The sequence below is a fragment of the Myodes glareolus genome, chromosome 11 (genome assembly GCF_982192425.1).
Source record: "Myodes glareolus chromosome 11, mMyoGla1.1, whole genome shotgun sequence".
Taxonomy (NCBI): domain Eukaryota; kingdom Metazoa; phylum Chordata; class Mammalia; order Rodentia; family Cricetidae; genus Myodes; species Myodes glareolus.
The window spans coordinates 50,973,014-50,985,654 of NC_142036.1; the positions used below are offsets into that span (position 1 = coordinate 50,973,014).

A 12,641-nucleotide genomic window follows, 5' to 3' on the forward strand; every position below is an offset into this window, starting at 1 on the left:
TGTGCAGTTCTTTGGGTCTAACACGCCTCCCCAACATGGGGCTTACACTCCTGCTAGGATAAACTGCTACTAAGCAATTTAAAACCATAGGGGTAAAATATATCTGGGGCACTGAGAAAGTAGGCAAATACGTGAAATAGCCTTAAGGTAGTTCTAAAAGCCCCAAGTAAAAAATTGTAAGAGTAGCAAACAACCAAAGGAAACACTAGTAGCATTTTCTGATAGTGAAAATAGCAAGATCTTATATACTCAGTTTCCAGTTATGTAAACTCGATGTATGAGATATTTTTAGTATACGATTCCAGGCTTCAAAAGGTGTTTGTGTGTGTATGCGTGTGTGTATGCGTGTGTGTATGCGTGTGTGTATGCGTGTGCATTACAGAAGAAAAGCTTTCAAGCTGTATGCTATTTCTTATCTTTGTTTATTCATGTATGCAAATGTTTGATGCATTTATCACTTAGACTTCTCCCTCCGTGGGTCTGCTTTTTTTTCTTTTCCCCCTAGAAGCACTGATTGCATGAGTTGTAAAAGTCCGCCGGAAATGTTACTTAAGAAAGCCCCATTACCACACTCCTTGATACTTCCACTACCCTAGTGAAATAAATACACGAGGCAGAAGTTTTAGCTAGGATCCTTCCATTAGTTTCACATTTCCCAGTTTCCAACAGGCAGTTTCAGTCCTGTGCTGCGGTTGCCACCTCTGACTCTTGCTGGTCATCTGCTTTTCTCCTTCTCTCACTTTAGATCTAACAGAGTAAATTCAGGTTCACATAAACTTGCGCTGATAATTTTCCATTTGTTAAAAAGGCACAGAGAGCTAAACCCCGTATTTAGTGTCTGGTCTCATTTACTTAATGAAGCTTGCACCTGACAAGAAAGACAATGTTCTTTTAAAGCTCTGGTTTTAGAGAGACAAAGGAAAAGCAGCCACTATCATCCCTAACACTGCTCTATTAGACATCGGAGCATTTGCTGAGCAAGACTGCCAACACTGAGGCCCCGGGGTTCGAGGAGGTCATCAGAAGCAAAAGTATATTTTCTAAGGTGCTAAATGTGTGTGTAACAAGTGGTGGTCAGTCACCCACCAAATAACTATGGGACAGTCGATGAAAGACACGTGGCTCTTATCAGTCTTGCCTGGAGCATGGGCAGGTGCACCTGAGACACTGTACTGTGAGTCAAGGATGGGTACTGGAGAGCCGAGCAGATGGACTAGTCATCAAATCAGCTTGTGGAGTAGCCGGACTCCCACACGGTCCTTTGAGCAAGCTCTGGGACAGTTCTGAAGAGGGAGAGGAATCGATAGAGCATGATTGGCTTAAAACCAAGAATTGTTAGACTCCGTCTATGGTTTGACTCATCCCGGCGGGTGTACAGTCGTATCTGACTTCAGAGATGTCCCCATCATTTATATGCACTTTTTCTTCCTTCTAGGTTCTTCAGCTGGGGTCAGACATCCTTCCTCAGTACAAACAAGAAGCGCCAAAGACGCCGCCACACATCATTTTACACTACTGTGCTTTTAAAACTACTTGGGATTGGGTGATTTTAATTCTTACCTTCTACACCGCCATCATGGTTCCTTACAACGTTTCCTTTAAAACAAAGCAGAACAATATAGCCTGGCTGGTGCTGGACAGTGTGGTGGACGTGATTTTTCTGGTTGACATCGTTTTAAATTTTCACACGACTTTTGTGGGGCCGGGAGGAGAGGTCATTTCTGACCCAAAGCTCATAAGGATGAACTATCTGAAAACTTGGTTTGTGATCGATCTGCTGTCCTGTTTACCTTATGACATCATCAATGCCTTCGAGAATGTGGATGAGGTAAGTGTTTTGTTTTTGTTTTTGGAGTATTGCAGAGCAAATGTTTTGGAAACAACAGAGTAAAAGGATTCCACAGATGATAAAATGTCTTTTTCAGTGCTCCCGTTTCGTTTTCCATCCTGATTTTATTAAGCATGTGCCATAAATTATAGCTGACTTTCTTAAATTAACTTTTATCCATGTTTTCCCCATGATATCTGGCTGAAAATGTGAATTACTAGAAAAATTATTATGGTTGAAAGTTGTGATAGGAGAAAGACAGGAGGAAGAGGGAACTAGAGGAGGAGCAGGAGGAGGGGGAACAGGAGGAGGAGGAGCAGGAGGAGGGGGAACAGGAGGAGGAGGAGCAGGAGGAGGGGGAACAGGAGGAGGAGGAGGAACAGGAGGAGGAGGAGGAACAGGAGGAGGAGGAGCAGGAGGAGGAGGAGCAGGAGGAGGAGGAGCAGGAGGAGGAGGAGGAACAGGAGAAGGAAGAACACAAAGACAAACTAGCAGCATTTAGAGTCAAATATAGTTCACAACTTATTTTCCCCAAATTGAATGTTGAATTCTTATTTTGATACTGTACACATAACTACCACTTTATGGAAAAATTAATGAATGGTATCATTTCTCTAATTTTAGATTCTGCATCATCAAGCTGTTAAAAGTACATTTATTTCTTTTGAAATTATCTTCTGGAGAGAATTAAAAGGCATTAACTTTGAAAATGCCAATTATGCGATAAAAGGCAATAAGTAGCCTTCCATTTTCCACATGGATTATTACATGAGCACATTACAACTTAAGCTATTTAGAACACAAGCATAAACATTCTAATAAAATCATCCGTCATTTGTGGAGTTGAATGAAGTTGATCTCACAGAAGTAGAGAATGAATGATGGTACAGAGCCCTGGGGTATTTGGGAAGATGGTGAACTAAGACTTCAGAATTTCAGTCAATCAGAAATTCTTTGATTGAATTTAAATTTGGTTGAGTTTAAGAGGTCTATTGTGTCATATGATGGCACCGTTAAAAATACATTATATTCTTTAAAAGTGCTGACTGATTGGGTTGATATGAGAGAATGGTGGGGGGGGAGGTCTACTAATCAAATTTGCATTGCTCTAACAAGATACCCAGACAGATTAGACATAGAGGCAAAAGTTTATTCTGTTCATAGTTTTCGAAATTCAAGAATAAGATTCAGCAGCCCCATTTCTTTGTGTCTTTCATAAGTTTTGGTGGAAGCATGTGGTGGCACATGTGGCCACACCTTACACCACACACACACACACACACACACACACACACACACACACACACACGTATATATAGTATAGGCAGCTCTTACAATCCATTTTAAGGCACATTCCCCGTGGTTTAAGGGCTTTCCCTTAAACCTTATTTCCTAAAGGCCCGCAGTACTACCTTGGGAAAGAAGCCCCTAAATATGGGTCTCTGGGGTATGGCCAACATCCAAACCATAACAGGGAGTAACTGTTCTCAGCACAAAATTGATAATGGAGAGAGGCAAGACATGTATTAATTAGCTGTATTTAGTTATCCCATAACGTCTGTATAAGTCAGAGCAATGTGTACACCTTCAGTGTATATGTGTTTCCTAGTCAAATAAGAAATCAAAACTGTGACCCAATTCATCGAAAAGAACATAAGTAAAGCCATTCCACCATAGTAAAATGTATCTGTGAGTACAAGCTCAGTTACATCATAGTATGCCGATACAGAGCTGTTTTAAAGGATGCTTGACCTCATTCATCCTAAAGACACCACAGTGTAGCCTACTCTGAGATCCCACTTTCAGTTATAACCCTGAAAGGTCAGAGCTGTATCACAAACACCAGGCTGGTGAGTACAGTGGCCGAGGAGGTGTGTGTGCTGCTCATACCTCCTTTCACGCTAGAGTGGAGCGGCAGCGATCTGGGCTGAGCTCTGTCTGGCCAAGCCGGTTGTTCCCACCTTTTCAAGCTCAGAATTCAGAGTCTCTTGAAGCTGGCTACTACAGAAAGTGGCAAGAGCCGGAGCTCAGGCTGCTTACCCTTTAACTCTTGGTGCAGCCAGCTGCTAGAAGCAGACAATGCACCACTAAGCACAGTTGTCTGAAGGTGGCTGTTTTGGTGGGCTGCGGCGGTGTCACCCTGAAGCCACATTTTTCCAAAACTGCATTTAGCCGGTGACGTCATATGAAGGGAAGCCCATCATTAAAAGCGATCGTGAGACGACTTTTGTTGTTGTTAATTATTTACTTTTGAGACTGTATTTTAATCAGGATTTCTCCTTTCCTCCCTACAAACCCTTCCACAAGCCAGTACTTGCTCTCCTTCAAGTCCCTGGCCTCTTCCTTCCAACAGTTGTCATTGCATGCGTAGATGGATTTGGATGACTTTTGTCTTGGTGCACTCTCTTTCTGTGTTGCCCTCTGAACTCTCCTTGGTCAAACCTTCATTCGTTCTTTCGCTGGTGCCAGACCTGTGCTGTGTTTTGAAGTTCCCCACCCCCACTTCCTCTCCTCTACCTTTTCTATCCCTCAGATATTTGTCTTAGTCAAATGTGTACACAGATTACTGTGGTTTGGCACCCGCTCCTTCCAGAACCTGGAAGGACAAAGCAGTGCGGAGCAAGTCACTGTCACACATTGCTCAAGGGAGTGTAAAGAGGAATAGCCTCTGTGAAGAAGAGCCAGCAATGCCTTATTGAAAAAGAACAAGCTCTAGAGGACATGACTTAAATTGTTTAGGAGATTTATTTACTTGTTGCCTATTATTTCCATGCCAGTGAGGAACACAGTTATCTGTCTTTCCTCTGGGGTTTCAGCTTTAGACTTCATCTTTGGCTTCTCATTCGGGAATCTGAGCTTTTAGACCCCTTTAGTAGCTGGTTCATTGCCTTCAGCTTATTCTCATACAGGTAGATCATCGTTTTGGTTCAGTAAGTATTGAGTGCTTATAACCAGTAGACTCTTTGTAGCTGAAGCACCCAGCAGCCTCCTCTGGTTACTTTTCCTTCTCTGTTTTTCCCAAGGGTTGCTCTTTCTATGTCCTTAACAGAAGTGCAAGCATCAAGTTATCCATCCACTCCTTATTTAAATGTCCCCTTACTATACCAATGCAAGAGAAATTCATTCACCATCATGGATTTAAACAAATGATTCTTCATTTTCCTGTTTGATCAAGAGTTATTGACTAGCTGCAGTATTTTTTTATTGATTTTTATTGAGCTCTACATTTTTCTCTGCTCCACTTCCTGCCTCTCCCCTCCTCTTCAACCCTTTCCCAAGGTTCCCATGCTTCCAGTTTCTCAGGAGATCATGTCTTTTTCTACTTCCCATGTATGTCTCTCTTAGGGTTAGCTATAGTATCCTTGGCTTGAGATAATTTTCCTTAAGGCGTTTGGAAGATATGATGCCACTGCATTTCTACCTTTTAGTGGTTCTATTTAAGAAACTCAAAGCCATTGCAGTTTCTGATCCTTTACATGTGAACCTGTTTTCTTTCTTTCTTTTTATTTATTTATTTTTTTTTATTTTTATTGAGCTCTACATTTTTCTCTGCTCCCCTCCCTGCCTCTCCCCTCCCTATTCAACCCTCCCCCAAGGTCCCCATGCTCAGGAGATCTTGTCTTTGCTACTTCCCATATTTCTCTTTGTAGAGGTTTAATGTATCTCCTGTGCCCCCAGGTTTAGAAACTGTTTGATGGCATGCCTTAGCATGGGACCCTTTTCATACATTTTCATAGATACTGACAGAGTGGCCTTCTTCAGTCTCAAAAACCTTGTTTCATAATTTTTTTTTTTTAAAAAAGAGAATCTCCTTCCTTTCTCTTCTTCTCCATTTTCTCCCTTCTGAAACATTTTTTGTTTAAACATGTTGAACAAGTCCTGGAATTTCCATGTTGATTCTCAGCTGTTTTCCAAACCATCATCTCATTGCTGCATTCTGGGAGATTCCTTTATCAGAATTTTCTAACTCTTGTTGGCCATAAGAATGCTGTTTTGCTCAACACTAATGCAGCCAAATTTGCATTTGCATCACTCGTGTGCACTTGGCACATATATTACTATATTTAACGTTCTGTAATTGTAGATTATTACATTCGATGTATATTTTATAAAGACTAGATAGATTCTGAGAGTCTTCACACTGTGCCACTTAATTCATTCATATTTACTGTAATTAAATGGATTCTGACTTATTTAGAGCATTGTAGTTTCCATTTGACATACTTTCTTGGTGCTGCTTCCTTTGTACTTTATACTCTTCAGTGTGGACTGAGGTTTCTCTCAATTCATTGGACCCTTTCTAATGCCTTGAGTATATCATAACTGATATATTCTGATAATCTATAACTGTTGCATTTTTACATCAGCATTTGCCTTAAATCCTAACAGCTTGTGAGAATCTTTGCCCCTCTCCAAAATAACACAAGGACTTTTGTTCTTTTTCTTTAATAATTTAAAGACATACTCATTTTATTATTTTATGTGCATGAGTGTTTTTCTTGCATGTACACATGTCTTGCATGGCACTACTATGTCTGTGCCTCTTTCCTGCAGAGGTCGGAAGAGGACATCAGATGCTGTGGGACTGGAGTTCCATATGGTTGTGAGCCACCATGTGACTGCTGGAAATTGAACTTGGGTCCTCTTTGCAAGAGCAGCATGTACTCTTAACTACTGAGCCATCTTTCCAGCCCCTATTCACTTTCTTTAAAATTAATATGCTACATTTTGGTTCTTAGTTTTCTCCTCTAATAATATTATTCTTTTACCTGGTCTACATATCCATCTCTTTCCTTGCCTGTACTGTATTTAACGCATCTCTGGCCTCCCCCTGGTTTAGCTCTTGAAGATTTGGCTCTCCGTTAACCATTCATGATGTAGAATCCGGCTTTCTCCTTCAGGAAGGTTTCTTGGCAGCCACCTCAAAACTTCCAATTAACACTTTCACCTTTCTTCTTCACCGTGTGCATGCATGCACATTAATGTAGTTAAAATTATTTTAACTTTATTATTAGTCTTTGGATGATCTGGAATCTTCCACCTAGTGCAGGGCATGCTTTCCTCCCAGGTTTGCCTTCCATTCTCACAAGGTGGTTCCAAGGGATAAGTGTGAAAAGACACTCACAAGTTCCACTTGAAAAATCCTACAAGTCTGAGAGACAATTGTTATTTCATCTGTTGGGATTTCCTCTGTACAACTTCAGTGTAAATCCTGAGGTGGTGAAGAATATGTCCCCACTGTGTTTCTTCATCGCGTGGGTGTGCACTGGTGCCATGAATGGGGAGGTGTTTGCCAAGGCTCTCAGTGAATTCTGCAATGACATAAAGATGGGATGGAGCTTAGGCAAGAGGAACCGCACCAGCAAGTGGGAACTGGGGAATAAGAGAGGGTATGAGTTGGAAAATTCTAGTTTAATCCTTTATTTCTGTACGTGTGCAGAATGACTTTAGGCAGCTTAGTAACACTTGGTTTTCAAGACCCTTTATGCGCTCTCTGAAGATAAATTAGATTTATTAGGAATTTGTGAGCTGGATACGTGATTTTCAAAGAAAACGATGAGGCAGAAAAGACAGAACCCATTACAGAAAGCTTCTGGTCTAAAAATAAGGAAAATGAGCTTTCTAAACATCATAAACGGAGGATAAAAGATATTCTCTCATGAAGCCTAAGAATAGAATCTTGCTCCTTTGCAGCATTCTTTTTAACCAGCATCAGGGGTCTAGAGTACTTGATTTGGTGTGTTTCAGGAGAGCTAGTATAAAGTAAAGAAAGGTTAGGTCTGCATACAACCCACTGGCCAGTAGCAAGGGGCACACAGCGATGAGATGATGGTGGGTGATGTGACCCACAAAGTAAGCCTGAAAGATGGGTCAGAATGAAGCAAAATTAGGAAAAAGATCACTCGCGCACCAAAGCTGAAAGGAAGTTGGATGAATTTAGTGGCTAAGTGGAAGCCGATAAGAGTTTTAATTTTTATAAAACTCCTTTTGAAGACAGTGTCTGATTATTATTTGTTCACAATTATGCTTGTCAGACTGCCACACACAGATTTCATGTTACCGCATACATTTAACATTGTAATTTTACCTCTAGCTACCATAATAAGAATTCAGAATCCAGAAAAGGGTAATGGTGCTTGTAGCTGCTAATGAGTTTTGTCAGATGAGAACCTCTCCATCCCTTTTGCTCTTTCAGATCTTCTACTGGGAATTGCAATAGTAGGCACCATCACTTATACAATTGACATGCTATTATTTTTTAAATTAAAATAGATCATTGAATGTAATGTTTGAGAGGATCAGGAAGGGATTGCATTCAGTTTCTTTAGCATTAGTTCTACCGTTAACTCCTGACAGTCCCGGCACATGGTACTGGGTGGGTGGAGGCTATTTTTCATACAAGTGAATATTGTGTGCTGGACGATTCTCCCTGTGCCTCTTTTATTTCCCCATTAGTCATCTTTATTGTCCTAGACAGTTTGTTTCCACGTTCACGTCATAAGAAAATCCACGATTTGAATGTGTCTAAAATCTAGGAACCACAAATAAGAGAAAACATACAATATTTTCTGATGAGCTGTCTCAATTAACGTAATATGGCTATTACCAATGTCTCCATTTTTTTTTGTAAAGGACATAACTTTGTTCTGTATAGTTGAAACAAATTTCATATACCCCATTTTCTTTATCCATTGCTCTGTTGCTGGACATCTGAACTGATTCTATAGCTTAACTGCTGTGAATAGTGATGATGGAAGGACCGTCGACGTACAAGCTTCTCTTTGATTCTCGAGTTGGAGTCCTTTGGGTATAACTTGGTCACACAGGATATCTGGTTTTGGTTTTCTGAGGAAACTCCATGTTGATTTCCACAGAGGCTGAATGAGTTTCCGTTTTGCCAGCTAAGAAGGTGTTTCCTTTTGTCCACATCCTCACATTTGTTACTTTTTTCTGATGACTGACATTCTGAGTGGGATGATGTAATGATGTGAATCCTGTGCTGTTTAAACCTGTTATTTCTCTGATTGCTAATGGAGCTGAGTATTGTACTCTATCTTTTGAGACCTATCTATTTCATTACCTGTTTTATTGATTATGTGATTGATTTTTCATATATATATATATATATATATGTACATATACACACACACACACACACACACACACACACACACACATATATATATATATATATACACTGACAGTCCTCATTAAGTACTAGGTCTCTTCAGGCTATTAAAACTTTGATTTTCTGGGTAGAACCTTTTAAATTTTGAGTCTCCATTTGTCATTTGTTGGTATTATTGATGGAGAGACTGGAGCTTTATTAAGAAAATACTTGCATACACCTGAATCCTGAAACATTTTGTCTAATTTTTAAAAATAGTTTTTAAGTCTCAACTCATGCATTAAAGTCTTTGCTCCATCAGTAGTTGATTGAGAGATAGGGAGGGATCAAACTCCATTCTTCTACATATGTGTAGTGTGAAGGGGCCAGCTTGTTGGGGGTATCTGTCCTGCCCAGTACCCCACAGCCGGCAAACCCCAAAGAAAATTACACACAAGACTCCATAAGATTATAAACTGATTGGCCCATTAGGTCAGGCTTCTTGTTAACTCTTATAACTTATGTTACCCCATTATCTTTATCTACGTTAGCCACATGGCTCAGTACCTTTTCCAGTGGGGCAGCTTACATCTTTCCTCTCCGGTGGTCTGGGCAGAACTGTGGAGGGAGCTTCCTGCTTCCCAGAATACTCCCAGTCTCTTTGCTTCACCTCTACTTCCTGTCTGGCCTTCCCACCTATACTGCCTGCCTGGCCAATCAGCGTTTTATTAAAATATGATTGACAGAATACAGACAATTCTCCCACACCACATATGGAGATACAGTTTTCCCAACATCAGTTGTTAAAGAGGCTCTTTTCCCCAGGGTATATTTTTGCCAAAAATCTTATGGTTCCTTCTTATGAAATGAAAAAGAACCAGAAGATCAGTGAGCTCATTGTGAGATTGTGTCTCCTAGTAACATCAGAAAGAAGCTACATAGTAATGTCTCATCAATATGACTCTCCAAATGTGAGCCAAAGAAGAATGATACCAGTGAACACGTGGATGAGAAAAGTCCACGAATCCTCAATCTACACAAAGAGCAACAGACAACAGAAGAAAACTGGGATCAGGAGAGGTGGTCTTCCCCAGGGTAGAGTGCACCAGTTGGCTATCGAGTGCCAAATGGTCATCCCTGAAAATATACATACAACATTATAAGGTCTCAATAGATTATATTTAGGAATATATATATATATTCCTATAATATACACTGCTATACACATATATGTATATGAACACATGCATATATGCATATACATATATGCATTGAATAACAATGCCATGAATTTTAAGAAGAGTAGTGAAGGATATATGAGAGTTTGGTGAGAGAAAAGGGAAGAGAAAAAAATTAGTTATAATCTCAAAAAATCATGTGGTTGTAGCTACAAGGATTTTTATCTCGGTTCTTTGCTGAATTCTATTGATTTACACCCCCAATTTTATCTAAGGATCATTATGATTCTTTTACTATGGCTCTGTAGTTTCATTCAAAGCCAGAATGGTGCTACTTCTAGCATTGTTCTTTTTCCTTAGGAATGCTTTGGATATTGGGATCTTTTGTGCCTATACATAAATTTTAAGATAGTTTTTTTCTTTCTGTTTCTTTGAAAAATGGTATTGGAACTTTGGTGGAGATTTCATAGATTGGTAGATTGATTTAAATTTATTTAATAGGTGATCTAGTTTAGTCTGTTTCAAACACATTGGTAAATTATAAGTAACAGAAATTCATTTTTTGGTTCCAGAGGTTGGAAACACAGCATGATGGGATGTGTGTGTGTGTGTGTGTGTGTGTGTGTGTGTGTGTGTGTGTAGGTGATGGTGAAGGTCCTACTGCAGTATTTTGCATGGCAGAAGATTAGAGATACTGACTTATATATGTGACATTAATTATTCATGAGATGGAGCACTCAGGAACTAAATGCCTCCCATTAGGTATCCTTTCTCAACAATCATGCTTTGAGGAATGTGTTTTAACATGTAGGGGACAAATCAGTGAGCGAGCATTGCTCAATCCTTTCTTCTACTTCCCAACGGACGACACCATATCAGCATTCAGTCTTAGTAAGTCTCATAGCTAAACTTTTAAGGATGTTTGTAAAATAGACTTTTGAAAAGATCAGTTTAAAGCTATAACACAATTGAGGGGATGCACTAAGGTTTCCCATGCATCCCTTGCCCTTATAAATGCAGATTCAGTCAGCCATTGTCAAAGTCCCATACCAGCATATGCCTTTATATAGTTGATGAACTTGCACGGGTACACTACATTGCCACTCAAAGCTTGCATTTACTTGAGGGTTCATCCTTTGTTTAGGATGCGACACCAGTTTTGATGGTTATGGGGACACGAATGCACTGCTGCAATACAGGTATTTAGTTTCATGGCCTAAAAGCATCCTTGCTCTGTATCTTCTTTCATTCATGCCCATAAACTCCTCACAATCATCAGTCCTTTAGGTGTCTCCATAGTGTGTTGCCATTGAACACTGTGGCATATAGTTGTGTCATACAATTGGGGCCAATGGTTTGCAGGATTTCCTCCTCATACTAACAGGCCTTCCAAGTTCCTCTGTGGGATTTCGACTGTCTACACACAACTCATCCTTAATGCTCAGTAATGTATCATTGTCTAGATGCATGCAAATTGATTCACCTACTGAGGGGCATCTTGAGTGCTTCTCTGGTTTTCCAGCGATGAGAAAGTCTGCTGCAAACGTTTGTGTGCAGATTTATATGTGAATATAAACTTTCAGCACGTTCAAGTCAGCCAGTACAGGGGCAAGACTACTGCATCATACGGTATCACTTCATTTGTGAGAAATTATCAAACTTTCTGTCATAATGACTGTACTGTTTTACATTCCCATCAGCAGTGGATAAGATGGGAGTCTGCTGTCCCACATCTTTGTCAACATTTGTTAGATTTAGTATTTTGGATTTATTTTTTGGACATTTGAATGGATCTATGATGGAAGATCATTTTACTTTGCAGTTATCTCATAACATAAAGATGCTGAAGATATTTTCAAATGCTTATGTGTGATCTGTATATTTTCTTCAGTAAGTTATCAAAAATGTCCTTTATTTATTTATTAGCTAGCTTTTAAAAGCATTTTCTTTTAAAGACAGACCTTGAGTTTACTATGTAGAGGAGGCTGGTTTTGAATTCCTGATTCTTTTGTCTCCAACTCTTAAGTACTATGATTACAAGGGTGTACTGCCATATCTAGCTAGTAATGGTTCTTTATCTGATCTGTCTCTTGAATGTATTTTCTCCTAGTTGGAGATATATCTTTTCAATCTCTTAACAGCATCTTTCACAAAGCAGAATTTTACATGTTTTTAACATTTAAATGATCATATTTTCATGAATTGTGCCTTTATTATTATACCCAAAAGTTGTCATTGGCAGAAAGATGGCTCATTCAGCAACATGCATTTTTTTCAAACATAAGGACCCGAGTTTGAGTTCAATAATCTATATGAAAAAGGTATTTTAGATGTGATTAGGGCTCTGCCTCGTGAGTGAGAGCAGGCCTCACAGGGATATCAACTGAACACCACAGAACAAGCTACAATAAGGCTAAGCACAAACCCTCATATCAAGGCTGGATGAGGCAACCTAGTAGAAGGAAAAGGGCCCCAAGAGTAGACAAAAGAGTCAGAGATACCTCCCTCCCCTGTCCCACTTTTAGGA

At 39.8% G+C, this 12,641-nt stretch overlaps 1 protein-coding gene across 1 annotated transcript in view; it reads left to right on the forward strand.

Moving 5' to 3' along the window:
- Kcnh5 (potassium voltage-gated channel subfamily H member 5) overlaps window positions 1–12,641 on the forward strand; it is a 305,295-nt gene that overhangs the window by 55,051 nt on the left and 237,603 nt on the right. Inside the window, exon 6 of the mRNA XM_048415940.3 lies at window positions 1,436–1,828. Within this exon, the coding sequence (XP_048271897.1) occupies window positions 1,436–1,828 (393 nt within the window). The remainder of the gene's footprint in view (window positions 1–1,435; window positions 1,829–12,641) is intronic.